Here is a 27,081-nt window from a genome sequence, read left to right on the forward strand (position 1 = left end):
CCTCTTCCTCTGAGGGCTGGGTAGGTCACCCCACCAGGGAGAAGTGATCAAGGAGCAGGCAACCAATTCATGTTAGAGACTGTCTCTTCTCCTCTTACTAGGGAACCCACATGGAGTCTGAGCTGTCTATTGGCTACGTCTGAGCCAGGGGTCTAAGTGCTCTCTATGTATGGTCTTTGGTTGATGCATCAGTCTCTGCAATCCTCTCTGGCCCTGCTTTTTTTCCAATTTTTTTATTTTTATTCTTTTTTTTTTTTTTTTTTTTTTTTTTTTTTGGTTTCGTTAGCTTCAGTCTTCTTGTGTGGCACCTGTCCCCTCTGGATCCTTTTATATCCCTCTTCTTCCATGAGACTCCCCGAGCTCTGTCTGAAGTTTGGCCGTGCATCTATTTGGATCCCCTGCTGGCTGGAATCTTTTTTTTTTCAATGCAGTTTATTCAGGAACCTTGAACAATCCTCGGACCCTGGGGAAAGCCAGCCCATTAGGAAAGAGGGATAGAAGAGGAAAAGGGAGGGGGGTTGGACTGGGAGGAGATGAGGGGGGAGCTACAACTGGGATACAAAGTGAATAGACTGTAAATAATAACAATAAAATGTTTTAAAAGAGAGAAAAAAAGAACAATGTCACCTAAAAAAATGAATAAACTGTAAATAATAAAAAATATAAAAATAAAATTTCCCCAATCTGAAGACATGCTCATAAATATACATGAGTCCTACAGAACACCAAATAGATTAGACCAGAAAAGAAACTCCTCCTGTCACATAATATTCAAAACACTAAATCTACAGAACAACAACACTAAAATATTAAATGCGGCAATGGAAAAAGGTAAGGTAACATATAAAGACAAACCTATCAGAATCATACAAGTCTTCCCAACAGAAACTACTAAAGCCTGAAGGGCCTGTGAGGATATCATGCAGACACTGAGCGATATCAGATGCCAAACCAGACTACTATATCCAGCATAACTTTCAATCAACATAGATGGAGAAAACAAAATATTCCATGGTATAACTAAATTTAAACAATATATAAGCAGCAATTCAGCCCTACACAGTAGAATACAATTAAAACTTCAACCCATCCAAGAACATGAAGGATACAGTGCCTTCATAAAGAAATTTGAGACATCTCATACAAGCAACTTAATGGCACACCTGAAAGCAGTAGGAAAAAAAAATAAGCTGACATGTCCAAGAGGAGTAGACAGTGGGAAATGATCAAACTCAGGGCTGAAAACTGTACATTAGAAATAAAGAGAACAATTCATAGAATCAGTGAAACAAAGAGCTAATTCTTTGAGAAAATCAACAAGATAGACAAACCATTAGCCAAACTAACTATAAGGCAGAGGGACACTGTCCAAATCAACAAAATCAGAAATGAAAAAGGAGACATAACAATAGACACTGAGGAAAACCTAAGAATCATTAGGTCCTACTACAAAAGCTTATTTGCAACAAAATTTCAAAATGTAAATAAAATGGACAATTTTCTTGATAGATTCCATTTACCAAACCTGAATCAATACAAGGTAAATAAATAAAACAATCCTATATCCCCTAAGGAAATAGAAGCTATCATCAAAAGTCTCCCATCCACGAAAAAGCCTAGGGCCAGGCAGTTTCAGAGCAGAATTCTACCAGACCTTCAAAGAAGAGCTAATACCATTACTTTTCAAACTATTCCACAAAATGAAAACAGAAGGAACATTACCAAACTCATTCTATGAGGCCATGATCACCTTGATACCTAAACCACACAAAGACCCAGCAAAGAAGGGGAAATTCAGACCCATCTCGCTTATGAAATTAACAACAACAAGAACAAAAAATATTCATTATAAAACTCACAAACCGATTCCATAAGTATATTAAAGAAATCATCCATGAAGACCAATAGTATTTATCAAAGCATGAGGAGTTGGTTCAACATATGAAAATCCATCAATGTAATCAATCATATAAACAAAATGAAAGGAAGGAAAAAAAACACATGATCATCCCCTTAGATGCTGAAAAAGCATTTGACAAAATCTATTACCCGTTTTGTTTAAAGTTTTGGAGAGATCAGGGATACCAGGCACATACCTAAACATAGTAAAAGCAACATGCAGCAAGCCTATAGCCAACATCAAACTAAATGGGGAGAAACTTAAATCAATCCAATTGAAATCAGGGACAAGGTAAGGCTGCTCACTTTCTCCTTATCACTTCATCATAGTTCTTGAAGTTCTAGCTAGAGCAATAAGACATGTAGAGAGGACCAAGGGGATACAAATCAGAAAGGAAGAAATCAAAGTATCACCATTTGCAGATGAAATAGTATACATGAGTGACCCCAAAATTTATACTAGAGAACTCCTTCAGTTGAGAAACACCTCCAGCAAGATGGCTGTATACAAAATTAACTAAAAAAAAAAAAAAAAAATCAGAAGCCCTCCTGTATACAAAAGACAAACAGGCAAAGAAATTAGGGAAACAATACCCTTCACAATAGCCACAAAAATAGTGCCTTAGTGTGACTCCAACCAAACAGGTTAAAGACCTGTATGAAAAAAAAAAAGAAAAACAAAAAACTTGAAGACTTTGAATAAAGAAATTGAAGAAGGTATCAGAAGACAGAAAGATGGATCAGTAGGATTAACATAATGAAAATGGCTATCCTACTAATAGCAATCTACACATTCAATGCAATTCCCATCAAAATGCCAACACAATTTTTTACAGATCTTGAAAGAACAATACTCAATTTCATATTGAAAAAACAAAACAAAACAAAAACCAGAATAGCTAAAACAATCCTGTACAATAAAAGACCTTCTGGAGGTATCTCTATCCAGATCTCAAGCTGTACTATAGAGCACCAATAATAACAATGGCATGGTACTGGCATAGAAACAGGCTGGTGGATCAATGGAATTAAATTGAAGACTGATAAATAAACCCACACACCTATGGAAACTTATTTTTTGACGAAGAAGCAAAAACCCTAAAATGACAAAAAAAAAAAGATAGTATCTTCAAAAAATGGTGCTGGTCTACCTGGATGTCTACATGTAGAAAATGCAAATAGACCCATATTTATCACCTTGCACAAAAGTAATGGCCAAGTGGACCAATGAACTCAGAATAACACTAAGCATGTTAGAAGAAAAAGTGGGAAGGTTCTTGAACTCATTGGTACATGAGACAACTTCCTGAACAGAACATGAACAGCACAGGCTCTAAGATCAGCAATCAATAAATGGGACCTCATAAAACGTAAAAGCTTATGTTAAGCAAAGGACACTGTTGTCAGAACAAAACGACAGCCTACAGACTTGGAAAATATCTTCACCAACCTTAGATATGTTCAAGGGCTAATATTCAGAATATATAAAAAAGTGAAGAAGTTAAACACCAAAAAACCAAGTAATCCAATTTAAAAATGGGCCACAGAGCTAAACAGAGAATTCTCAAAAGTGGAATATTGAGTGTCAAAGTAACACTCAAAGAAATGCTCAATGGCCTTAGTCATTAGGGAAATGAAAATCAGCATGACTCTGAGATTTCAGCTCATACCCATCAGAATGGCTAAGATCAAAAACTAAGATCATGCATGCTGGAGAGGTTGTTGAGAAAGGGAAACCCTCCTCCGTTGTTGGTGAGAATGTAAGCTTCTAAAACCACTTTGGAAATCAATCTAGCACTATTTCAGAAAATTAGGAATAGTGTTTGGTCAAGATCCAGCTATACCACTCCTGGGCATATACTCAAAATTGCCCTACATTTCAATTAGGGCATTTACCCAACTGTGTTCAAACCAGCTTTCTTCTTAATAACTAGAACCAGGAAACAACCTAGATGTCCCTCAGCAGTGGAATGGATACAGAAAGTGTGGTAATTTACACAATGGAATACTATTCAGCAATTAAAAACAAGGACATCATGAAATTTGCAAGTAAATGGAGCAAACTAGAACAGATCATCCTGAGTGAGGTGACCCAGAAAGAGAAAGACACATATGGTATATACTTACTTATAAGTGGACATTAGCCATATAATATAGGAAAATCATACTAAAATCTGTACACCTAAAGAAGTTAAACAACAAGGAGGAGCTGAAACCTCACTAAGAAGGGCAAACACAATAGATATCAGAAGTAGGAGAAGACAACAAGCAGGGCAGGAGCATTGATATGGGACCTTTGAAAGACTCAAACCCAAGGGTATCAAAGGAGACACTGAGACTCATAGCCAAACTTTGGGGAGAGTGTTGAAATCCTTATAGAAGAAGAGGGAGATAGAACAACCTGTAGGATATATGAACTACACAAGGAGACCAACATTCAGGGCCCAGGGGTTGAACATAGACCCGTAGGCCAACCATGCGTGGAAATGACCTAGATCCCTGCTCTGAGGAAGCTCAGAGAGGGCTCAGATTCCAAGTTAGTTTCCTAGTAAAAGGGGCAGGACCTGTCTCTGACATGAACTCAGTGGCTAGCTCTTTGATCATCTCCCCAGGGGTGGGGATGGGGTGAAGCCTTGTCAGGCCACAGAGAAAGATAATGCAGCCAGCCTTGATGAGACCTCATAGGCTAGGGGCAGATAGAAGGGGAGGAGGTCCTTCCCTATCAGGGGATTAGGGAAAGGGGATAGGGAGAGACAAGGGAGTGTTGGTGGGTCTAGGAACAGACCAGGGATAGGGCTACATGGAATATAAAGTGAATAAATTGTAATTAAAATAAATTAACTAATTACAAAAACAAAAAATCATTGGATAAAGTATTTTACAGTATTACGGACTCTGAGACTGAACAGGCCAATTACTTCTAGAGACCACTGCATATGAGCTGAGAGAATAAAAAATTACAGATTATATAAGTAAGTAAACCTGACATAATTTATTCCCTAGAACTTTGATATAGCAATTTCAGTGTATCATGTTAATAAAAATCACAATGTTTGCTCATGTTTTTCAATTCTCCCTTCTCACTTAACTTTTACCTGGATGTCTGTTCTGAAATGCTGGGGATGCAGTGGTTTCTTGGATTTCCATAGTAAGAATTAACTCAACTTCAATTAAAAACTACTCCCATGAATACTCTTCTTCCAGTGAAGCAGAGATTCAAAGGATTGGTCCTCTCTTGGACATTCTGTGTGGATCCACAAAGCCAGCCCTCCTTAATGCTAAAGAGAAAGCTTCTCCTCACCTGTCCTCTTCTTTTCTTCAAAGCTGCAGCTTCAGAAAATACAATTTATAAACCTCTCAATGTTCAAGAAACCCACTCAGATACCTTTTGAATAATAAATAAATAGCATAAATGTTCACTTTTTTCTGCAGAATCAGAAACCAGTTTTCCATTTTACTCAGCGATAACCTCATAGCTGTGGTTTGGAGCAAACTGCTAAAGCAAAGGAGGACACATGGGATGCAGTGTACTCACAGGCTCCAATAGTGGTCAGTCTAGGGGCACTGTCAGGCTGCTTTGTCCTCAGCTCTCGAAGTAAATGGTTTACAGCTTCCCACTCAGACCTCAGATCTTCTAACTTCCTCTTTAATAGAAAGGCATACATGTTACTGATTTCAAAAACATTTCCAATATAACATAACTCATCAAGTTATCAACTCATTTTCTGAGTATATTCTTTATGAAGAACATCAATAATTACAAAAAAGTGCTTTCTTTTTAATTAATTTATTGTTATTATTCATTACAATTTATTTATTTTGCATCCCTACTGCAGTCCACTCTCTTGCCTCCTCCCAGTCCTACCCTCCCTCCTTCTTCTCCCCCTATGCTCCTCCCCAAGTACAGTCTCTACTATCTGACCCTAGCCTATCAGGTTTCATCAGGACTGTCTGGATCTTCTTTCTACGTGGCCTCTTAAGGCCACCTAGCCATGGGGTGGTGATCAAAGAGCCGGCCACTGAGTTCATGTCAGAGACAGACCCTGCTTCCCTTACTAGGGAACCCACTTGGAGACTGAGTCTATGGGCTACATCTAAGCATGGGGTTTTAGGTCCCTTTCTAAACAGACATTTTGATTTTAATTTAAAAATTTTAAAGGAGTTTTCAGGAGATGGCTCATTGGGAAAAGAAAGTGCTTGTTGTGCAAAATGAGGACCTGAGATTGGCTACCCTGGTTAATTAAAAAACAAACAAACAAACAAACAAACAAAAAACACAAAACAACAACAACAACAACAAAAACTGGGTGTGGCAGCTGGCATCTGTGCAGAGATAGATGAATCCCATAAGCATCAAGCTCAGTGAAAGACCTGTCCCTAAAAAATTGATTGATAAATGACAGAAAAGACAGCCTGTGGCTTCTGTTGGTATACATATGAATGTGAACATTCACACACAAGCAGGCACACACATTTAAACATACAGTTATAAACATATTGACATTCTAAACCTTTTAGGTTAAAATTTTTAGAACTATAAAGTCACATCTTGTGAGATTGGTTGGCATGTAACAGGTATGACTGTATATACACAGACATGCATGTAGACACTGCAACAGCACAGCTTGTTCATATGTCTGCTTCTGTAAATGCATTAATACATGTGAAGTATAGAGATGATATTTAAATCTTAAAAACGCTTACTTAGTTGTAGCAAGAAAAACTGTGCAAGCCTACTTTGATACTCAAATATTTCCTATGAGCTGACTCAGATCACACTTGAGTCTTTATAATAACTTTTGTCTCAATTGCTTATTTTGAATAGCAAATGAATTTGGATTATATCCTCAAATAATCATGGAGGTTTTTTGAAGTTTTCTAAGATAATTTGAATTAATAGAGACAGTTGATAAACCATTAGAATTACTTATAGTATAGAACCAGAGGTAAAAAGTAACTGTTAGAACTCATCTGAAAGGTCATTTTTAACCAGAAAAATAAGGGTATTATTTTCAATAAAAATAATTAAGAAAAATGAAAACATCAGCTTTTCTAATATATTGTAAATTGTTATTGATGCTCAGTAAAAAAGCTTCCAGTGATAGCTTTGAGGATGTGAAAAAAGTTTTGCTGGTAGCTGATAGTCAGCTAAGCCAAGACGATCCCAGTTAAACAGACAGACAGATACACAGACTAAAACACTTAGAAAAAAAAAAAAAAAAAGGTTGATAGAGATAAGGTCACAGCGCGACCAGATCTGAAACAATACAGAGAGACAAGACCACTTTCCCATCACAGAAATTACTAATATGACCTGCTGCTCCTTGAACAATGATATGGTTTAGTCCTATCCAATCCTTCTCAAATTCTACATTAACTCTGATCATCAATTTGACTCCTTGACAGCATATAATTTTAACATAGACTCCATTTTACTCATCCTCTTTAAAATTAAAAGTTCTTTGATAAAGATGGCACATGGTCTTTTTGAAGTGTTTTCCCCTCTGGTAATAAAGTAATAGTTCTAATTTTTACTACTGGTGTGAAAAAAAGATCAATATAGTTATTAACAGCAAAGCAACTGGGAAATTAAAACATGCTGGTTGTGATTAAATGTAGTAGAAAATGACTAATGATGCTATTATTTAGTATAATATATCTGAGGAAAGGATGTCTGGAGCTTATAATTGCTCTGTTGACCATTTGTATACAGCAATTATTTTGTGTTAAACTTGTGATGTACTCCTTTGGCCAATTAGTCACACCATACTTGTAGTATCTCATTAAAATATACATTGACGATTAAGTTACATATGCTATAAAGTTTGCCTAACCAATATTTTTGATAATATAAGAAAAACCTAGTAATCAAATTTATCTTGTCTTATTACTTCATCAAATAGCTATAGTATTTTATATCCCACTAATTCTCTTAGTTGTAAAGAAAACAACATACACATTAAATAAAATTTATCAGAAAGCTACATTTAAAGTAAGTATAATTAGCAGAACCAAGTGTCTAAATGGTTAACTATAAGAATGTTTAAAGGAATTGGAAAAAGAGACCTGAGAAACACTTACTACTTATCTAGGGGAATGTAATTAAGTTTCTAGCACCTATAATGGATGTTTTCTCCTGTGACTCCAGTTCCAGGGGACCTAGTGCTTTCTTCTGGCTCTGTGTGCAACAAGTACACATTTGGTGCAAATGTATACATGCAGGTAAAATATGCATGCACATATTATAAGATGACAGATCATTTATTTTGCATGTATTGATATTGTTGTCACTAATAAAAGTAATATTTTTAATAGGGTACTGTCCTTAAATTTGCTTTCCAAACACAGGTTTGCCTAAAATCACAACCCTTCTTTTTCATCCTCCCTAGGATACAATTCATCACAGTACTTTGATGCCTTTTACTGTGAAAGTGATGATGTTGAGGAAATACCAGTTCCTTTGTAGAAAATGGAGTATAGAAAATATTAATTTCATCAAATCTCATCACCAAATAAATAATTTGGCAAAATTTTATTTTATTGAAACTATATAATTAATCTTCAAATATTTCTGAAGATGAGGGAATAATATACAAATAGAATAAAGCAGAAGTATTACCAAGGACGACAGGAACAAACATTGAAAAAATAGAGATTGCGAAAAGGCATGGAGAGAGACAGGCAGAGCAAAGACTTACTTAGTTTACCAAACATAGGACAATACAAATTATTATGGTAACTTTATATCAGAGATGTTTCCATTATATACTTTTAAATCTCACAATATACTATTTATTTCAGCAGAGTATCCTTATAGAAAATATGAAAGAAATTGCTTAGTTTAAGTTACAAAATCCATTTTTGAAAGTTTTAAAGAAATCTTAGTAAAGTTAATGTTGTAAACAAAATGTAGAAAATTGAGTAGGGAGAGGCCAGCTCTCAATCTCAGATAATGGTGGACAGGCCATATATGAAAACAACTGAATCTTTCATAAATATCCTTGAGGGATATGGATTTTTAAAATGGATTTATATATATATATATATACTTATCTAGTTGTGTAAGTGCATGTGTGTGAAGGCACCAATGGAGGCCAAAAAAGAGTATCTAATAACCTAGAGCTGGAGATACAGGCAGTTGTGAGTCAACAAATGTGTATACTAGGAGCTAAACTCCAAGCAATAAGTATTTTTCCCAGACTCCTTATTTTTCTTTTAAAGAGGACATTGTAGCCAGTCCTGATGAGACCTGATAAGCTAGGATCAGATGGAAGGGGAGGAGGACCTCCCCCAATCAGTGGATTTACAGAGGGGCAGGGAGGAGATTAGGGAGGGAAGGTGGGATTGGGAGGAAATGAGGGAGGGGGCTACAGCTGGGATGCAAAGCACATAAACTGTAATTAATATAAAATAATAAACAAAAAATGTTTAAATACATAAAAATATCATCTGTCACCCCATTTGTTATTTTCCAATACACCCATCCAAAGTTAACCCCCTCCTCAAAAACTTGTCTTATTTAAAGTATTCCAGACTGGGAAGCCCTGCTTCCTTTCTAATAAATGTGTGAGAAGTTTTAAACTTAAGGAGAAGCTAGAACAATTTCGTAATTTAAATTATATCATATATGGGCGCGGTGTTAGAAATGGCTTTTTCTCACATAGTGTCAGAGTGATTGATCATCCTTTTGATAAAGCAACAGTAATGTTTAAAGAAGCAGTTTTTCTTTCCAAGCAGCCTTAAGATTGAGTGTATAGGTTGAGGTGACAAAAAGTTTTGCATTACTGGTTTGATTATTTTTATATATATGAGAAAAAATGATCTATATCTAGAAGGTAGGAATTTTCTATGTTTTATGCAAAAGCACAAAGCAACACAAAATTAAATGCACATTTGTAAACTCTGTGAAAGGGCGTTAAACCTCAACTCATTGCCATACCCATATGACATTAAGTTTTTGAAGAACCATGGAGAATAGATAAAATGGACGTATCCACTAGTCCATTTATTCTTTTCTTGTTTCAGTTGAATGATAGTCTCCATGGAAACCACCCTGGGGACTTTACCATTCTGGTAACTAACCTGTATACCTTCAACCACATCAACCCTGAAATTTGCTACTCTAAGTACTACCTCTAAGTCTGCAAGTCCAAACAGCAAAAACACTTTATTTTTATCAAAGTCATATCAAACATCAAACTGTATGTAAATCATTTTCCTAGATTTCAGAAGTAGAGGTAACTTTACTCTTGAATAAGTGAGTTTTAATATTGCTAGAGAAAGTTGCGCCTTTTTGCATCTGGTGTTTTGCCATTATGTTCAAAATCCAAATTTAAATTTACGTAATGAAAACACCTTGTAAGCTGCGGGGTAAACAAGCGATTTTGGAGAATGAAACTTTGGCCCAAGTACAAGGAAACTAAGCGGTGACCTTTTTGAAAGAGTCTAAGTACTGGTAATGTTATTTGTGGAGCCAGACTGGCTCTGGAAAATGAGGATATTGACCTGCACTGCTTAGAATGGTTTTGAACATGAGAGTAAGTCTCGCTCTATCTCAGCCGGCAACATTAAATGAGAAACCAAACTGAGCAATGAATAGCTGCCATTACAGGATCTCAGGAACCTTTAACACAGTCAAAGCCATTAAAATTTTGGCCAAGCACAGAGAATAAAGTAAACTCTACCTAACATCTTTTTGTCATTTATCACTGGCTTCTCCTTTACAAGTGGAAGACACTGAGTGGGTATTTGCTTATTTGTTTGTAACTGGCCTGGCTTTTTATTTTTTTCCTCAGGTAAGATCCTGGCAATAAATGTATCCTGGATTTCAAAATGTGCACACAGAGAGGAGGTAGAAAGCTTTCACTCAGGCCAGCTTTTTACTAAAGAAAGATGCAATTATATGACATTTCACTAGAAATTCCCGACCTATTAAAGTAGTAAAGCCTGAATGCAGGTATTTTTTTCTTTCATAAAAAGAACAACAGAGCAAGAAAAGTTCATAAACCATATTGTGATTCTTTACAGATATTGTAGACAACATGAAGCAATGGCTTGATTTGCATTAAGCCATACAATATAAAATCTACCAAGGTTTGCAAGCAAAACAATAAAGCCCTAAAGAATTTAATCTACCTTGAAGATGATAGTATTTTCTGTATTGATGGTACCACACCAGGACAGAAATGAGTCTTTTAATGCAATGCCTTGTTAATAGACTTAAGATCACAATATATAAATAGGATATGTTGATCAAAAAGACAGCTTTGCCTCTGCAACTGTAGCATTACCAATATTTCCACACAAATTATTTCACAGATTATAAATAGACCATGTCAATGGCAAGTGTACAATAGAGGAAGTAAAACCCAGTATGAGGTAATAGATATTGTTAGAGGTTGCTTCATTACCTTTGCTGGCTGAGTGCTTGTTTTTTCCTTATACAAATGCTGCCCTTTAGACAAAAGCCTTTCCACATCCGGTTGTTTAGCTTGAACTGTTACTTCTGTTTCCTGGGGAAAAGAATGCATGCAGTTCAGATTAACTTCACAGTTAGCAACAAAATTACTAAATTTAAATATACCCTTGGAAACTCCACATGTAATGCAGATCAATTTCTGCATGGTACACAGGGTCACTAAAATGTAGCTTTTGATGCAGAGAAAATAAGTACAGGTGCTTGTGAAATGCACAAACTTTAAAACAATCCAAATTTCCCTTGAATTATATTATGGTAATATTGTGCACAAACACAGGCAGTATACATTTTTTAAAAGCAAAATGCAATCATGATGCAATCATGAAAAACATAAATTATTGGTGTATTTGATGCATGTAAATGCCAGATTTAACATCAGTAATATCAATAATCTTAATGCTTACTGTATTATACAGATTCTTTATTGTATAGGTTTCTTCTTAGAGCTTCAGATCTAAATTTTCTCTCTGTCTCTTTCACACGCACACACTTGCCCACTCTCTACTTTTGAGTGTATATGCAAAAAAAGCAAATAATTATTTCCACATCACTGTTGAAATTATGTTTCTTTCCAGAGAATAAACACTAAAAGCACAGTACCAAAGCTTATTATTTATTAAGCAGTCAAATTAAACAGGTCTTTTGAGGAGTGACCAGATTATTATTTTTTATTGTTTGCTTTTCCATTGACTGGGGAAGCCTGAAGCATGGCAGACAAAAATAAACTCCTTTAGGTACAGGAATACAAAATGTTTTGTTACTGACTGCTGTCTAGCTCTCAAAAAAGGAAAAAAAAAAAAAGAAATGCACATAAATTGAAACAGAAGGAAGTGAAGTTAAATATTACAGAAGACTTTTTGGATGAAACACTTGTTAAACACTGGGATAGAGTATCGATTAATCAATGTCATGCATCAGTCAGGGCCTGGGCAATCTTCCTTGGAGCTGCTTTTGATTAACTTGCATTCTTGTCTTCCATTTTCTACCCTGGTGCTTCCTGGTACTGGAGTGTGTACATTTCTTCAGGATTTGGTATCCTCTATACAGTGTGTTCCCACCTGTTTCCCCTCAGTCTACGAGGGAGGAAACATGTGAACTTAAAATATTTTAATCTGATCACGCACAGCAAGCTGTCTGGAAATATATGAGTGCTCAGCACTTATTTTTTTGAGAGAGAGAATTATTAGAATTATTAAAATATAATTAGTTATTTTTAGAACATAAATATGAAATGGGTACTTTGTTCAAAAGTGTACATATCATTAAGAGTATATGCTTTATATTAATAAAATAAGAAACTACTTACTTAATTCTTCTAGAAGAGCTGATCGGTGATGTTACTAGACCTTACCAGAAAGGTACTGCCCCTTCAAGTACAGTACTTTGTAAATCTTTGATAAAAGTAGAATAGTTCTCATTTCAGATCAGGAACAGGACACACCTATTTGCAGGCACTAGTTTCCTTATAGGACTTCAACAACCTCCTGTTCTCCCTTAAGTGGCTCACTTTACAAAAACATTTTGGTGTAGTGTATCATACTTTGTAAAAATAAAGGGAAAACATACATTACTCTAAAGAAATAAAAAAGTGCATATTATTAGTAAGGTTGAATCACTTTAAAAGTAGAACAATGCAACCACATTTTTCATCTGTACATGTATTGTTTGTGTTTCCCTTGCATTACTATCTATAATTCTATGTACTGTGAAAGACCATTTCTGGGAAGAAGCTGTGTGTAAAAACACTGATCAACTGATTAGAACTGATATGATATGAAGAGGTCACAATGTTGCAGATTTAGAGCCTAATTATCTTATACTGTGCTTCTTTTAACCATCTAAATATCCATCCCTTGCCCAACTCTTTGGTGGAACTAACACTCTGTGACTCATAGATAAAACCTTTCAGACTCTTAACTTAGGAGACTACTAGCTTCTACCAACCCCAAAGCTAAAAGTGTCAAGAAAGCATCTGAGGCCATTAAAGGAGATTATTCTATTTTGCAACCTGCTTAGCCAGATGTACCTAGCAATGGATTGTTAATATTGCCTTCATTAATGATTTTCATTATGCTTCTACTCTAATGCTGTAATACTTTATAAAACAGCTTCCATGTGGGAATGTGGTACCTGGGGTAATCTTCCTAGCTCTGTATTTCCTGGGCCATGGCCACTCAAATTTGGCTACAGGATAAACATCTCTTTTTCCCTTTGAAGTGAGAGTCCTGGTTTTTATCAACAATGTCCTATTTAAATGACACACACACATTTTTCATTTGAAATGAGAAATCTTAAATCAGAGTTATGCTCAATTTATTATAATTGACATAGGAAAAATAGTTCTTAATATAGGTTTGTCATTTTAATAGAGCACTAAATCTGTAGTAGATAAAGGGCTATAATTTCCATAAAACTAGCAAATTGAATATACCCAAATCTGCACTGTTTTAGCTAAAAAAAAAAGAAAAAAGACTCATCCTTCCTTTCAAACACTCTAATTTTTGTTTTCTTCATTCAAAGAATAACAAGATCAACCTCAAATTCCTTCCATTGAAATGTGTTCCCCAAGATGTAGATAAACGTTGATATTTGATGTATTTAAAGCAATTTCCTTTTTCTTTTTTTACAATTTATTCAATATATATCTAGATTGAAGCCTCCCATACCTCCCACTTCCTCTCTATCCCCTTCCCTTAGTCGACTGAAAGGGGGAGTTCTGTCTTGCCATCTGCCCATAGTTTATCAAGTCTCATCAGGACTGCCTGGATCCTCTTCCTCTGTGGCCTGGCAACAATATTTATTTTAATAAAATATTATTACTGAAATATAATCTGTTTAATCATGGGTCTCTGACATTCTATCTTGGGTGAAAGAGGGCCTATAGGTCCCAGATCCTCCCCAAGGAGCTGTTTCCTATTAATGGTTCTTAGGTGAGGAGGAATCATACTCTTCATTAGTACTGATAAGGTGTTCATGCTCCAGTGGAAAGTTTTACTCCTCTTCTCATGCATGAGGCATAAATAAAACTTACTGTGTCACAAAACACACACACACACACACACACACACACACACACACCACAAAAGAAGAGTATAGGAAGTGAAGTATGTTGGAACATGGTCCAAGAATGGTGTCATACGTGGGAAATTCTGAGTGCTTGTGAGAACACTCCAAGAAAATAAAACATGAGTCTTGGAATACCAGTTTCTTCAAAAACATGGAACTGTTTTTGGAATGGGCTTTTTGTGTTCATCCCAAGCATACTTAATTGGAGCGAGTTTACTTTAACTAATCTTTACAACTGGCTACTGTTGTTTGTTTATATGCCTCTATGAAAAAAAACATGTTTTTATCATGAGCAGCTTGTTCTTGCAATTATAAACAGCTTTAACTCTTAAGAACCTTATGCAACTGACATTTTATAATCCTCAGGTTGTAGAAGGTCTGATGTTCTGAATAAAGTTGGCTATTGTATGAGACTGGAGGCTGCCTCCTTTATTAGCTCCATTTTCCAACGTCTCACCATCTCTATAGGGTCATGAAAGTGGTGTCATGAAACAGAGGCTTGAAGTCAGCTATGGGATAAGAGAGTGGTGTTCCTTATAGAAGGAGGTGAGAGAATAATTAGAAAGAAACCATAGAAGATTTTGCTTTGTTTCAAGTTTGTACATCCTTTTTAAAAGAAAGGAGAAGCAGAAATGTCAAAATCACAACTCTCAAGTACTTTATGATTATAATCCCTGGTTTCCAGAATATGAAAATTTACATGAAAAAGAGTCTGAAAGAATTTTGAAAAGGCATATAAACAAGGAGAAAGGTCTCTTTTCAATTTTGGGTCACTCCAGCATTGATTTGGACTGTTTTTAAAAAGCTTAAGAAAGATGAGAATATCAATCATGAGGAAGAGATGTATAATGCTTAGATGAATATAAACTGGATGGCCAAACCTTAAAATTGGTAAAAATAAAGGGAAAACATACATACAAAAGAGGCAAAAAAAAAAGAAAAAGAAAAAAAAAAGTATCATTCTTTGCAAAGACCCCTGGGACCAGATTTATTGGTTCTTTTGGTTTATTTGTGGAACTCCTGTCTCCTCCAGGCCTTTCTATCTCCCCCTTATTTCATAAGATTCCCTGCACTCTGCCCAAAGTTTGGCCATGAATCTCAGCATCTGCTTAGATACCCTGTTGGGTAGTGTCTTTCAGAGGCCCTCTGTGGTAGGCTCCTGTCCTGTTTCCTGTTTTTTCCCTCTTCCGATATCTTTCCAGTTTGTTTTCTGGGTGAGGATTGAGCAACTTCCCTAGAATCTCCCTTCTTGTTTACTTGTATAGATTTTAGTATATTTATCCTGTATTATATGACTGACACTTCAATCAAGGACCATGCATGGAAATAACCTAGACCCCTTGCTCAGATGTAGCTCATGGTAGTTCAGTCTCCAAGCGTGTTCCCTAGTAAGGGGAATAGGGACTGTCTCTGATATGAACTCAGTGACTTGCTCTTTTTACTCCCTGTGGGGAGGACAGCTGTACTAGGCCAAAAAGGAAAATAATGCAGACAGTCCTAATGAGACCTGATAGGCTAAGGTCATATGGAAGGGTAGGAGGGCCTCCTCTATCAGTGGGCTAAGGGAGGAGCATGGGAAAAGAAGAGGGAAGAAGGATAGGGGGAAGGGAAGACGGAGAGGGCTACAACTGAGATACAAAGTGAATAATCAAAAAATAAATTTAAAAAATGTAAAAAGAAAACGAAAAGAAAGATTTTCTCTATTAAGGCAAAACTGAAAGTAAAAAACAAAACAAAACAAAGCAAAAAAAAACAGCGCCATCCATTACTATGCAAATCACTCAGCACTCTTTTATTTTATTTTTTATTATTAGTTACTTTTATTAACTCTGTATCCCAGCTGTATCTCTCTCCCTTATTCCCTCCTAAACCCTCCCTCCCTCATCTCAGGAGGTCCTCCCTATTCAGTGCACTCAGCACTCTTACTGGAGCCTCCTTTAAGTCCATATCCTCCATTGCCTGAAAATGATTCTGAAGCATGCAGTGAAGAATTTGACATTAAATCTTATCTTGAATTCTTCCCACTTTTTGATGAGTACTTAGGAGAGCCTAGGAAAAGGCTAACTTTACAACCTAAGCAAGCTAAGGCCCAGAATCAAGAATGAATTCATTTAGTAATCCTCCCAGGTTCTTGGGCTGTTCTTCATATTACAAATGCACTAAACAGTCTGTTTAAAACTTGAGAATGAAAGATGATGTTAGATAGTCCTTGTGTATTATCTTGATAGGCAAGAAAAGATCTACAGTTACTTTAATCCAGACCAGAAGAGGCACTTGTGTATCATGTGGATCCTTCACTTCCTTTAAACTTTTTTTTCCCATTATATTGAATCCCACGGGTATTATAGCCAAAAGGATAAAACTTTGAAATGCATTTATTTACACCATAAAGTACAGAAAATACTAACTACTTATATACTCTTTTTGCTCAATTAATAATTCTGAGAAGCACTAGATGTCAAAAATTATATATTTTTTTATCTTTGCTGTATTATATACCTTTAGCTAACAATCAGTTAAGAGTGTTACAGAACTCTAAAAATTTTTAAATTTCTTTTACAGAGTAATATGGAAGGATAGGAAATCATCATGCAGCTGCCAAGCTATGAGATATTCTCATTTGAGCTGAATTTTGGGGGTACAAAAATTGTCTACCCTTATCGCATTTCATAGGCAGATACTTATTTTACTGATGGCTTATCTAAGAGTATAGGAGACATTCATGTTACTATATTCATCGACCTATTAATTTTTCTTAGCACAAGTTGAACTGTCCATTTTTGTTCAATTATCACAGTTAATTCATAAACCCATAAGTATCATTTTAGATTCTACTTATGTTGTAAGATTATCTCCACCAATAGAAACTAATTTTTTCCCATTTTGTCATGTTTTCATTACTAAAAGAACTACAACATCTGGTTAAAATGCACAAACATGCGTTGTTTATTACTCATAATTGTGCCCACTCTAACCTCCCTGGTTTAAATGCAGAAGGAAATAAGGAAGCTGGTGCATTACCCTTTCTTATTTTTACATTTCCAGATGAAAATTAGGAAGGAGTGCACATCTGTCATTGCAGATGGATCCAATGAAATATTATATAGATTCCCCTTTGACTCTTCTAGCCCAGGGCCATCAAGAACAATAGCACAGGTCAAGGAGACAGTGGAAGTCATCAAGAAAACAGCAAGTCTCCAGCAGAGAAGCAAAAGGAGCTAATAGCCACATCATCATAAGTCTGCCCACCTGGGTACAAGTAAAAGCCCTATGCAACAGGATGAAACACACAGGGCCCTATGTAACCTGAGAATCCTTTTCTGGTGAAGCTAGCTGCTTTGACCTGTGCATTTGTAGTGAGTGCTTCTGAACTTATGTTATGTTCCTCAACCCTCTTTGTTTTCAATTCGTAGATTGTATGTAACCAGCTCCTGTTACCTTTACTAATGACTCTGTGTTTATGAATGTACCTTGGGACTGTAATAGACTAATTCATTCATCTGAAAAAGGGACTGCATTTAATTTTTCACTGGAATTTAAATTGCTTCCTATTTGTATAGGACATAATAATGTTTGTATTTCTATTAAAATAAAAATATATTACTTTCTACAAGATGCTAGAATTATTAATCATATGGATCTCTTTTCAAGCTAATCTTTAGATCTTTCTGATCAATATAATGTAACTGATAATACTTAACATAGTTTTTCATCTCTGTTCTTGGTGGCAAAGTATTATACACAATGCTTTCACTGTTTAAATATTATAATTTGCTTGATTATAGGATACCTATTTATCAAATAACAATTAGATTCATCTATAGCATCTCAAATCAAAACTACTCTGGATATCCCACTATTAAAAAATAACTGGATGTAATGCCAGAACATATTCCAAGAAATGCATCATAAGTGGGTAATTCTGAGTTCCTGTGAAAACACTTCAAGAAAACAAGAGTCATAGGACTTCAGTTTTTTTTCAAATAAAAAAAAATTGTTCTTGGAACATGCTTTTGTGTCCTCCCTAGGTGCAGGGAAGAGGAACAAGTTTACTTGAGATTCTTCATTACATCTGGATATTGTTATTTGTTTACATGCCTCTCTGGAAAACATGTTTTTGCTACAAGCAGCTTTTTCTTGTGATTATATACGTTTGAACTCCTGAGACTGTTACACATGTGACCTTTCTTAACCATCAGGGTGTAGTTTGTCTGATGCTCTGAATAAAATTGGGTTTAGTTTGCCCCATTTGTTGGTTCAATTATCACAGACTCTGGTAAACAGCATGAGTGTATCTTTATGAATGTTAAAGTTATCAATAAATCATTTTTAAAAAAGTTGGATTCCCTTGGAAATTTGGAAGCAGAAGATGGATGTGATTAAGATACATTGTACACTTGTATTTACATTTTCAAAGAAAGATAAATTGGATCATGATTTTTTTTAAAACGTGTCCAAAAGCCAGGTGCAGTGGCATATGCTTATAATTCCAGCACTCAGGGAAGCAGAGGTAGGCAGTCTCTGTGAGTTCAAGTCCAGCCTGGTCTACAAAGTCCAGGACATCCAGGGCTGCACAGAGAAATCCTGTCTTGAAAAACCAATAACAAACTAACTAATTAACTAACTAACTAAATAGAAAATAAAATTTTTCTCCAAAACTGTAACAAGTACAAATTAAAGGTGCCAGGGGGAGTCCAAGACAGAGGCAAGCAGCACACACCATATCCAACCTCCAAAATTGGTGAGGGTGTGTGTCGGGGGGAGGGGGGGCAGCTGAAGCCAGAACATCAACATTGAGGCTTCCTGGGCTACAGTGGACAACTGGTGAGTTGAGCCATTTTGGATTAGGCCACCCATGGATATTGCCCGGGCCTCAGAGTGAAGAATATTCGACACCTACCCCCTGCACTTCCTTGTGCCCCAAGCATGAGCCTCTGTGCTCTGTGACCAGGACTTTAGAGGCAGTTAGCCCAAACAAGCACTTCCATGCTTGGTGACTGAGACAGCAGAGGTGGCTGCCCCAAGCAGGGTCCTCCTTGCTTGGTGACTGAGAAGGCAGAGGCAACTGCTGAATATGCCTCCTAGGTCTGAGGCAGCAGCAGGCAGTGGCCGCCCCAAGAACAAGCATCCACTCTCAGTGACTGAGGCAGAAAAGGCGGCTGCACCAAGTATGGGTCTACTTGCCCAGTGGCCAAACAGTGGAAACCACTGAACTCACAGATCTTCTACACTCTCATTTGCCCCTGTGGGTCCAAACCTAAGAGTAGAGAACAAGGGGAGCCACTGTACTTTCCGATTAGGCCTGCAAGTGAGTGAGTGCAACTTCAAGTGAGTGCATGCAGAGCCCCAGATCCAGAGTCCCTCTACACTAGCAGCCAAACATTGGATTCCTCTCATCCACACCCCCTCTGTAGGCAACATAAGGATGTTTGGGACAACATTTGCAACATTGAAGCCCATGTCCTGTGGGTCTACCAATGGTGTCCAGGCAAAAAATTCCTGGAGCACAGATAGATCTGAATACCAGTAGGACAGTACAACAAGACTGTAGGCCACTGAGATATTCAAGGCACCTGCATGTGTGCATTGCATCATCAAACAGCATCAGCATTTCCTACTGTGCTTAAGTTCCACTCTTTCAGGCATCTACAAACTCTAGCACCCTCTCTCTTAAGACACACTTCCATGCACACACCCACACTTACACATATGCCCCTGCGACATTCCTCCCTTAGCTAGAGCTGAAACACTAATATCCACTCTTGAACAGGTGGACCATTCTCATCTTCCTGAAGAATACTGCAGACATCAGAGACAGATGGACCCAGTCTGAAGTACAGACTTCAGGAACAAACAGCAAAGGTTACAGTTAAATAGGTAGGTAGAAGTCAGTGTAAGAACACATCCAACAGAAATCAGGACATCATAGCATCACCAGCAAACCCAAAAAATGAATGGATATTCTAAGTCAACAGAAACCCAGGAAACTGATCTCAGATCTATGCTCATTCAGTTATTAGAGGCACATGAAAAGGAAACAAACAATACTCTCAATGAAATACAGGCAAATAGAGCAAAACAAATAGACACACATGTATGGGCACAAGTAGAGGCATATAGAGAGAAAATGAACAAAAAGATAGAGGCCATCATGGAAAGACAAGTATATACATTCAAACAGAAGAACGAAATGATGCAAGACATTAAAACAGAATTAGTATCAATACAGAATACACAAACAGAGAAAACCTTGGGGCTATAGAACTTAGAGAAAATAATAGGAACTAAAAAGTTAAGCATCACCACAGAATACAAGAGAATGAAAAAGAGAATCTCAGGTGCTGAAGATACACTTGCAGAAATTGATACATCTCTCAAGGAAAAAAGTAAAATTGGAAAAGTTACAAACATAAAACATCCACGAAATCAAGGACACCATGAAAAGACAAAATATAAGAATAACAGGAATACATGTAAAAGAAGATTTCAGGCTCCAAGGTCCAGAAAATATTTTCAAGAAAATTTTCCCAACTTAAAGAGAGATATGTCCATAAACATACAAGAGGCCTACAGAACACCAAATAGAATATACCAGAAAAGAAACTTTTCACATCACATAATAGTAAAAATACTATATCTACAGAGCAAAGTAAAAATATTAAAAGCAGCAGGGGGAAAAGGCCAAATAACATATAAAGGTAGACCTATCAGAATCACTCCAGACTTTGCAAGAGAAACTATGAAATATAATATAGGATAAACATACTAAAATCTGTACACCTAAAGAAGCTAAGCAAGAAGGAGGACCCAGGGTAAGACAATCAATTCAGAAAGACAAACAGCATGGACATTTGAAGAGAGAGAAAACCAGGAACAGGACAGGAGTCTACCACAGAGGACCTCTAGATCCTGAGACTCATAGCCAAACTTTGGGCAAAGTGCAGGGAATCTTATGAAAGAAGGAGAAGACAGCAAGACCTGGAGAGGACAGGAGCTCCACAACGAGAGCAACAGAACAAAAATGTCTGGGCACAGAGGTCTTTTCTAAGACTGATCCTCCAACCAAGGACATGCATGGAGATAAACTAGAATCCCTGCACAGATGTAGACCATGACAGCTCAGTCTTCAAATGAGTTCCCTAGTAATGGGAACAGGGATTGTCTCTGACCTGAACTCAGTGGCTGACTTTTTAATCACTCCACTCTGAGGTGGGGGGGCAGCGTTACCAGGCCACAGAGGAAGACAATGGAGCCAATCCTGATGAGACCTGATAGATTAGGGTCAGAGGGAAGGGGAGGAGGACCTCCCTTATAGTAAACGGGGAGGAGCATGGGAGGAGAAGAGGGGCAAGGATAAGATTGGGAGGGTATGATGTAGGCCTCAACAACAGTGATACAAATGAATAAATTGTAAATAATAAAAAATAAATTAATTTAAAAAAGATAATAGACAACACAAGTGTGCATTCATATATTTCTCAAACTCTCTTAAGCAGAATGTATTTATGGCCAGTCACCAATAAAAATATTAGGTTATGTAAGCCTAAAATAAGCTTTTGTGGTGGAATACTAGTCAGGTGCTGTGAAAATTATTACTGGGAAAATTATCCATATCCTGTGTGAATCAAATTGGCAGAGGACTTTCAAAGGTGGCAATTTTTTTTTATCTGGACTCTATTCTATTTACATCTTGTTTTTAATTGTTTTTGCATGTTACCTTTCATTGTGATAAATCTGACAAACATGAAAAAAACAAATTCAAGATACCTTTCATTCCTTTAAAATTACTTTTTAAAATTTTATGCCATTTGGTTGTTGAAAGTCACTATTGTTTTACACTTTAATTATTTTTCTTTGGCTTACTTTTTAAATATGGAAATTATTATTTTTTGTTTTTTCTTTATTAATTACACTTTATTCACTTTGTATCCCCCCCCATGGTTCCCTTCTACCTCCCATCCCAATCCCTCTCTTTTTCCGCCCTCTGCATGCATGCCCCTCCCCAAGTCCACTGATAGGGGAGGACTTCTTTTCCTTCCTTCTGATCCTAGTCAATTAGGTCTCATCAGGAGTGGCTGCATTTTCTTCTTCTGATTGGCCTGCTGTTTAATTACCTCCCCCTGAATGGGAAGCAGCATTATCAGGCCACAGAAATATGGAAATTATTGTAACTTACTTTCTTCCTTTCCTTAGATAGATATAGAATGATGCATTTCCTATTCTTATAGATCCAACCAGTCTTTTACCGTTTTCCCACCTAAAACATATTTATGGTACTTGGAAGAATTTACAAAGTTGGGGGAGGCATGATGAACTACAAGAGCCTAAAGCAATCTATTAACAGTCTATTCTAACACTAGAATATCATTTCCATAAGACTGAGTAAAACAAAAACAAACAAACAAACAAAAAAAAAAACAAAAACAAAACTGAGTAGATGTCATAAGCTAACAAACCATGTATTTGCAGCCAAGACTTTAATGATCATCATCTGTAACAACTATAGCACACTAAAAACTGGGAAATAGTAAGACCTGAAGAGGACAGGCACTCCACAAGGAGAGCAACAGAACCAAAAACACTGGGCACATGGGTCTTTTCTGAGACTGATATTTTAACCAAGGACCATTGATGTAGATAACCAAGAACCTCTGCAATAGATGTAGCCCATGGCAGTTCAGTGTCCAAACAGGTTCCATAGTAATGAGAACAGGGACTGTCTCTGACATGAACTGATTGGCCTGCTCTTTGATCACTTCCTCCTGGGGGGAGCAGCCTTACCGGCCACAGAGGAAGACAATGCAGCCACTCCTGATGAGACCTGTTAGACTAAGATCAGAAGGAAGGAAAGGAAGACCTCTCCTATCAGTGGACTTGGGGACGGGTATGAGTGGAGAAGGGGGAGGGATGGTGAGATTGGGAGGGGAGGAAGGAGGGTGCTACAGGGAGATACAAAGTGAATAAAGTGTAATTAATAAAAAATAAAATAAAAAGTATCATAAAAAATCTTTTCTTTTAGTGAGTTTCTTATACCAAGTATGAAACATGTGCCTCTTGTTCTTTTTTAATTTTTATTTTCTAATTTATTTTATTTTTTAAAATTTATTCACTTTGTATCCCCTTATCATTCCCTTCCAGTCCCACCCTCCCTCCCTCATCTTCTCCTTGCCCCTCTCTAAGTCCACTGATAGGGGAGGTCTTCCTCTCCTTCTATCTGACCTAAGCTTATCAAGTCTCACCAGGATTAGCTGCAATGTTCTCTTCTGTGGCCTAGCCATGTTGTTCTTCCCATGGGAGTTGGGGATGCCAAAGAACTAGTCACAGAGTTCATGTCAGAGACAGTCCCTGTTTTCCTTACTAGGCTAAACACTTGGATACTGAGCTGCCATGGGCTACGTCTGAGCAGGGGTTCTAGGTTATATACATGCATAGTCCTTGGTTGGAGAATCAGTCTCAGACAAGACTCCCGTGCCCAGATATATTTGGTTCTTGTGGAGCTCCTGCCCTCTTGAGGACTTAATAATCTACCCTTCTTTCAATATGATTCCCTGCACTCTGCCCAAAGTTTGGTTATGAGTCTCAGCATCTGCTTTGAATCACTGCTAGGTAGTCTTTCAGAGGCCCTCTATGGTAGGCTCCTGTCCTGTTTGACAGAGGGCTAATATCCAGAATATATAAAAAACTAAATAAGTTTAAAAGCAACAAATCAAGTAATCCAATTTAAAAAAATGTGGTACGGAGCTAAACAGAGGATTTTCTGTAGAGGAATGTAGAATGGCAGAGAAACACTTAAAGAAATGTTCACTGTCCTTAGCTATCAGGGAGATGAAAATCAAAATGACCCTGAGATTTCACCTTACACCCATCAGAATGGCTAAGATCAAAAATTCAAGTGGCAACACATGCTGGAGAGGTTGTGGAGAAAGGGGAACCCTCCTCCACTGCTGGTGGGAATGTAAACTGGTACAACCACTCTGGAAATCAATCTGGTGATTTCTCAGACAATTAGGAATAGTGCTTCCTCAAGATCCAGCTATACCACTCCTAGGCATATATCCAAAAGATGTTCAAGTATACAACAAGGACATTTGCTCAACTATATTTTTGCAGCTTTATTTGTAATAGCCAGAACCTGGAAACAACCCAGTTGTTCCTTAACGGAAGAATGTATACAGAAATTGTGGTACATTTACACAATGGAATACTACTCAGTAATTAAAAAACAAGGAAATCATGAAATTTGCAGGAAAATGGTGGGATCTAGAAAAGATCATCCTGAGTTAGGTATCCCAGAAGCAGAAAGACACACATGGTATTTACTCACATATAAGTGGATACTATAAGATAGGATAAACATACTAAAATCTGTACATCTAAGGAAGCTAAACAAGAAGTAGAACCTGGGATAAGATGATCAGTCCTCACTCAGAAAGGCAAATGGGATGGACATTGAAAGTAGGAGAAAATAATATATATTTCTTAAGAGAGTTTGAGAAATATATACAAGAATCTGATATTATTGAAAAGTGAATAATAGATTAAATTAAAATGAAAATTCTCATATACTTTCATATAAATAACACTTGCTACTCAAAAGCTGAACCAGCAGGTTGATGAATAAAAAAGTCTCAGGGAAGGATCACTAATCCTAATAATGTTTGAAAAATTCATACTATAACCTATTATTTTATTCACTTCATATGTTACAATACACACACACACACACACACATACACATACAGCTTAGAGTAAGCCTAGTACATTGAATAATGTTTCTTCCAGAGGACAAAGAATTCATAATAAAAGGCTCAGAGCCAGAAAGGGGGATACTTCACCTCAAGTTCTTGTTCAGAAAATGCCCAGAAACCACGATTCCAAATATTAAAGGACACTGCAATTTCTATTAGCTGCCCTATAGATCTTGTATTTAATGGCTTATGCTAAATCTGGGATCCCAGCAGTGACACATGACTTCAATCTCAGCACTTCGGACACAGAATCAAATCACTGAATTTGAGGTCAGAATGGTCTACAAAGTGACTTGCTGGACAACCATGACTGCACAGATTCCTTTTCTCTAAAACAACAATAACAATAACAACAAAACAAAAGGGCTGTGCTGAAGACACTATACATATTAGTCACAAGACTTGGAGAAATCAACTCACACTGAACTAGGAACTTCCTCACTATTAGATTTTATAGTATCAGATAGGGCTATGCAGGATTCGTGGAGAGAAAAATCATAAGCAGCTTTGCCTCTGAACTTTTTGTGCTACAAAAATGACTGAAATGATTGAATGTGCAAGATATGTACAATTGCTATAGTTCCATGACTGTTTGGGGGCTGGGGTAAAAAATACCTTCCAATTTGATTTAGATCTGTCCCCCGGTGAAAATTCATATGTAAGAACTTGGGAACTCATAGGCCCTAAGGTTGAACTTACTGCTATTATTTTGATGAATGAACATAGTATCAAACTTTGTTCTAAATAATTATCTCTGTATCCATAGATGAGTACAGCAGCTCATTCCTCATCAGGGAGGCTTCTTTGTGCATGGATAATGGTTAATAAAAAAACTCACAACTGGCCAAAGTGAAGAGAATAAATTTTTATAGAATTATCAGTCTTAAATAGGACATTTATCTCCCAATTCATGTCCAAAGCTTTAGGGAACAAAATGGAAGAAGGCATTGAAAGATTGTGAAAACCAGAGTTTTGAGCACACTGACATGATAGGACTTTTGCATTCGTGAGATCACAGTTGCTATAGTTTAGTGTACAAACCTGAAAAAGATCAAACTATCAAATAATCCAGCATGGGCAGGAGCGGAAATCACAAGCCCTAATTCCTAACTGAGATCCTATTGATAGCTGATGATAGTTAAGAAAAGGAATGTCCTGTCCAGGAAGATGTCTCTTGTGCCAATGTTTACAAGCCTCTTCCTTACTTTTTCTTTTAACAGACTTAGTGTTTCTGTTTTTATGTTGAGGTTTTTCATCAGAACACCAAGAGTTAAGGCTCTAAGATCAGCAATAAATGAAGGGGACCTCATGAAACTGAAAAGCTTCTATAAAACAAAGGACACTGTCATCAGAACAAAATGACAACCTACAGACTGGAAAAGATCTTTACCATCTCAACATCTGAAAGAGGGTTAATATCTTGCATATATAAAGAACTCAAGAAATTAATCACCATCAAACCAAATAATACAATTAAAAATGAGGTACAGAGCTAAAAGGAGAATTCTCATCAAAGAATGTTGAATGGCAGAGAAACACTTAAAAGTTCAATGTCCTTAGTCAGTGGAGAAACACTTAAAGAAATGCTCAAAATAATTAGTCATCAAGGAAATGCAAATCAGAACAACTCTGAGATTCCATTTCATAACCATCAGAATGGCTAAGATCAAAAACTCAAGTGACAACACATGCTGGAGAAGATGTAAGAAAGGGGAACCCTTCACCATTGCTGATGGTAGTGCAAACTTGTACAATGACTTTTGAAATCAATCTGGTAGTTTCTTGGAAAATTGGTAATAGCACTACCTCAAGATCTAGCTCTACTACTCTTGGGCATATACCCAAAAGATGACCCACCATTCAATAAGGACAATTGCTCTGCTATGTTTA

General features: G+C 36.8%; 1 protein-coding gene across 7 annotated transcripts in view; it reads right to left on the bottom strand.

The window, feature by feature from the left end:
* Positions 1 to 27,081, bottom strand: part of Dmd (dystrophin) — a 2,365,055-nt gene that overhangs the window by 877,039 nt on the left and 1,460,935 nt on the right. For all 7 annotated transcript variants that reach the window (XM_060376797.1, XM_060376795.1, XM_060376794.1 and 4 more), the window contains 2 exons: positions 11,310 to 11,411; positions 5,435 to 5,543 (listed from right to left, as the gene is read on the bottom strand). In XM_060376797.1, the coding sequence (XP_060232780.1) occupies positions 5,435 to 5,543; positions 11,310 to 11,411 (211 nt within the window). The remainder of the gene's footprint in view (positions 1 to 5,434; positions 5,544 to 11,309; positions 11,412 to 27,081) is intronic.

This window comes from Meriones unguiculatus (assembly GCF_030254825.1).
Source record: "Meriones unguiculatus strain TT.TT164.6M chromosome X unlocalized genomic scaffold, Bangor_MerUng_6.1 ChrX_unordered_Scaffold_31, whole genome shotgun sequence".
Taxonomy (NCBI): domain Eukaryota; kingdom Metazoa; phylum Chordata; class Mammalia; order Rodentia; family Muridae; genus Meriones; species Meriones unguiculatus.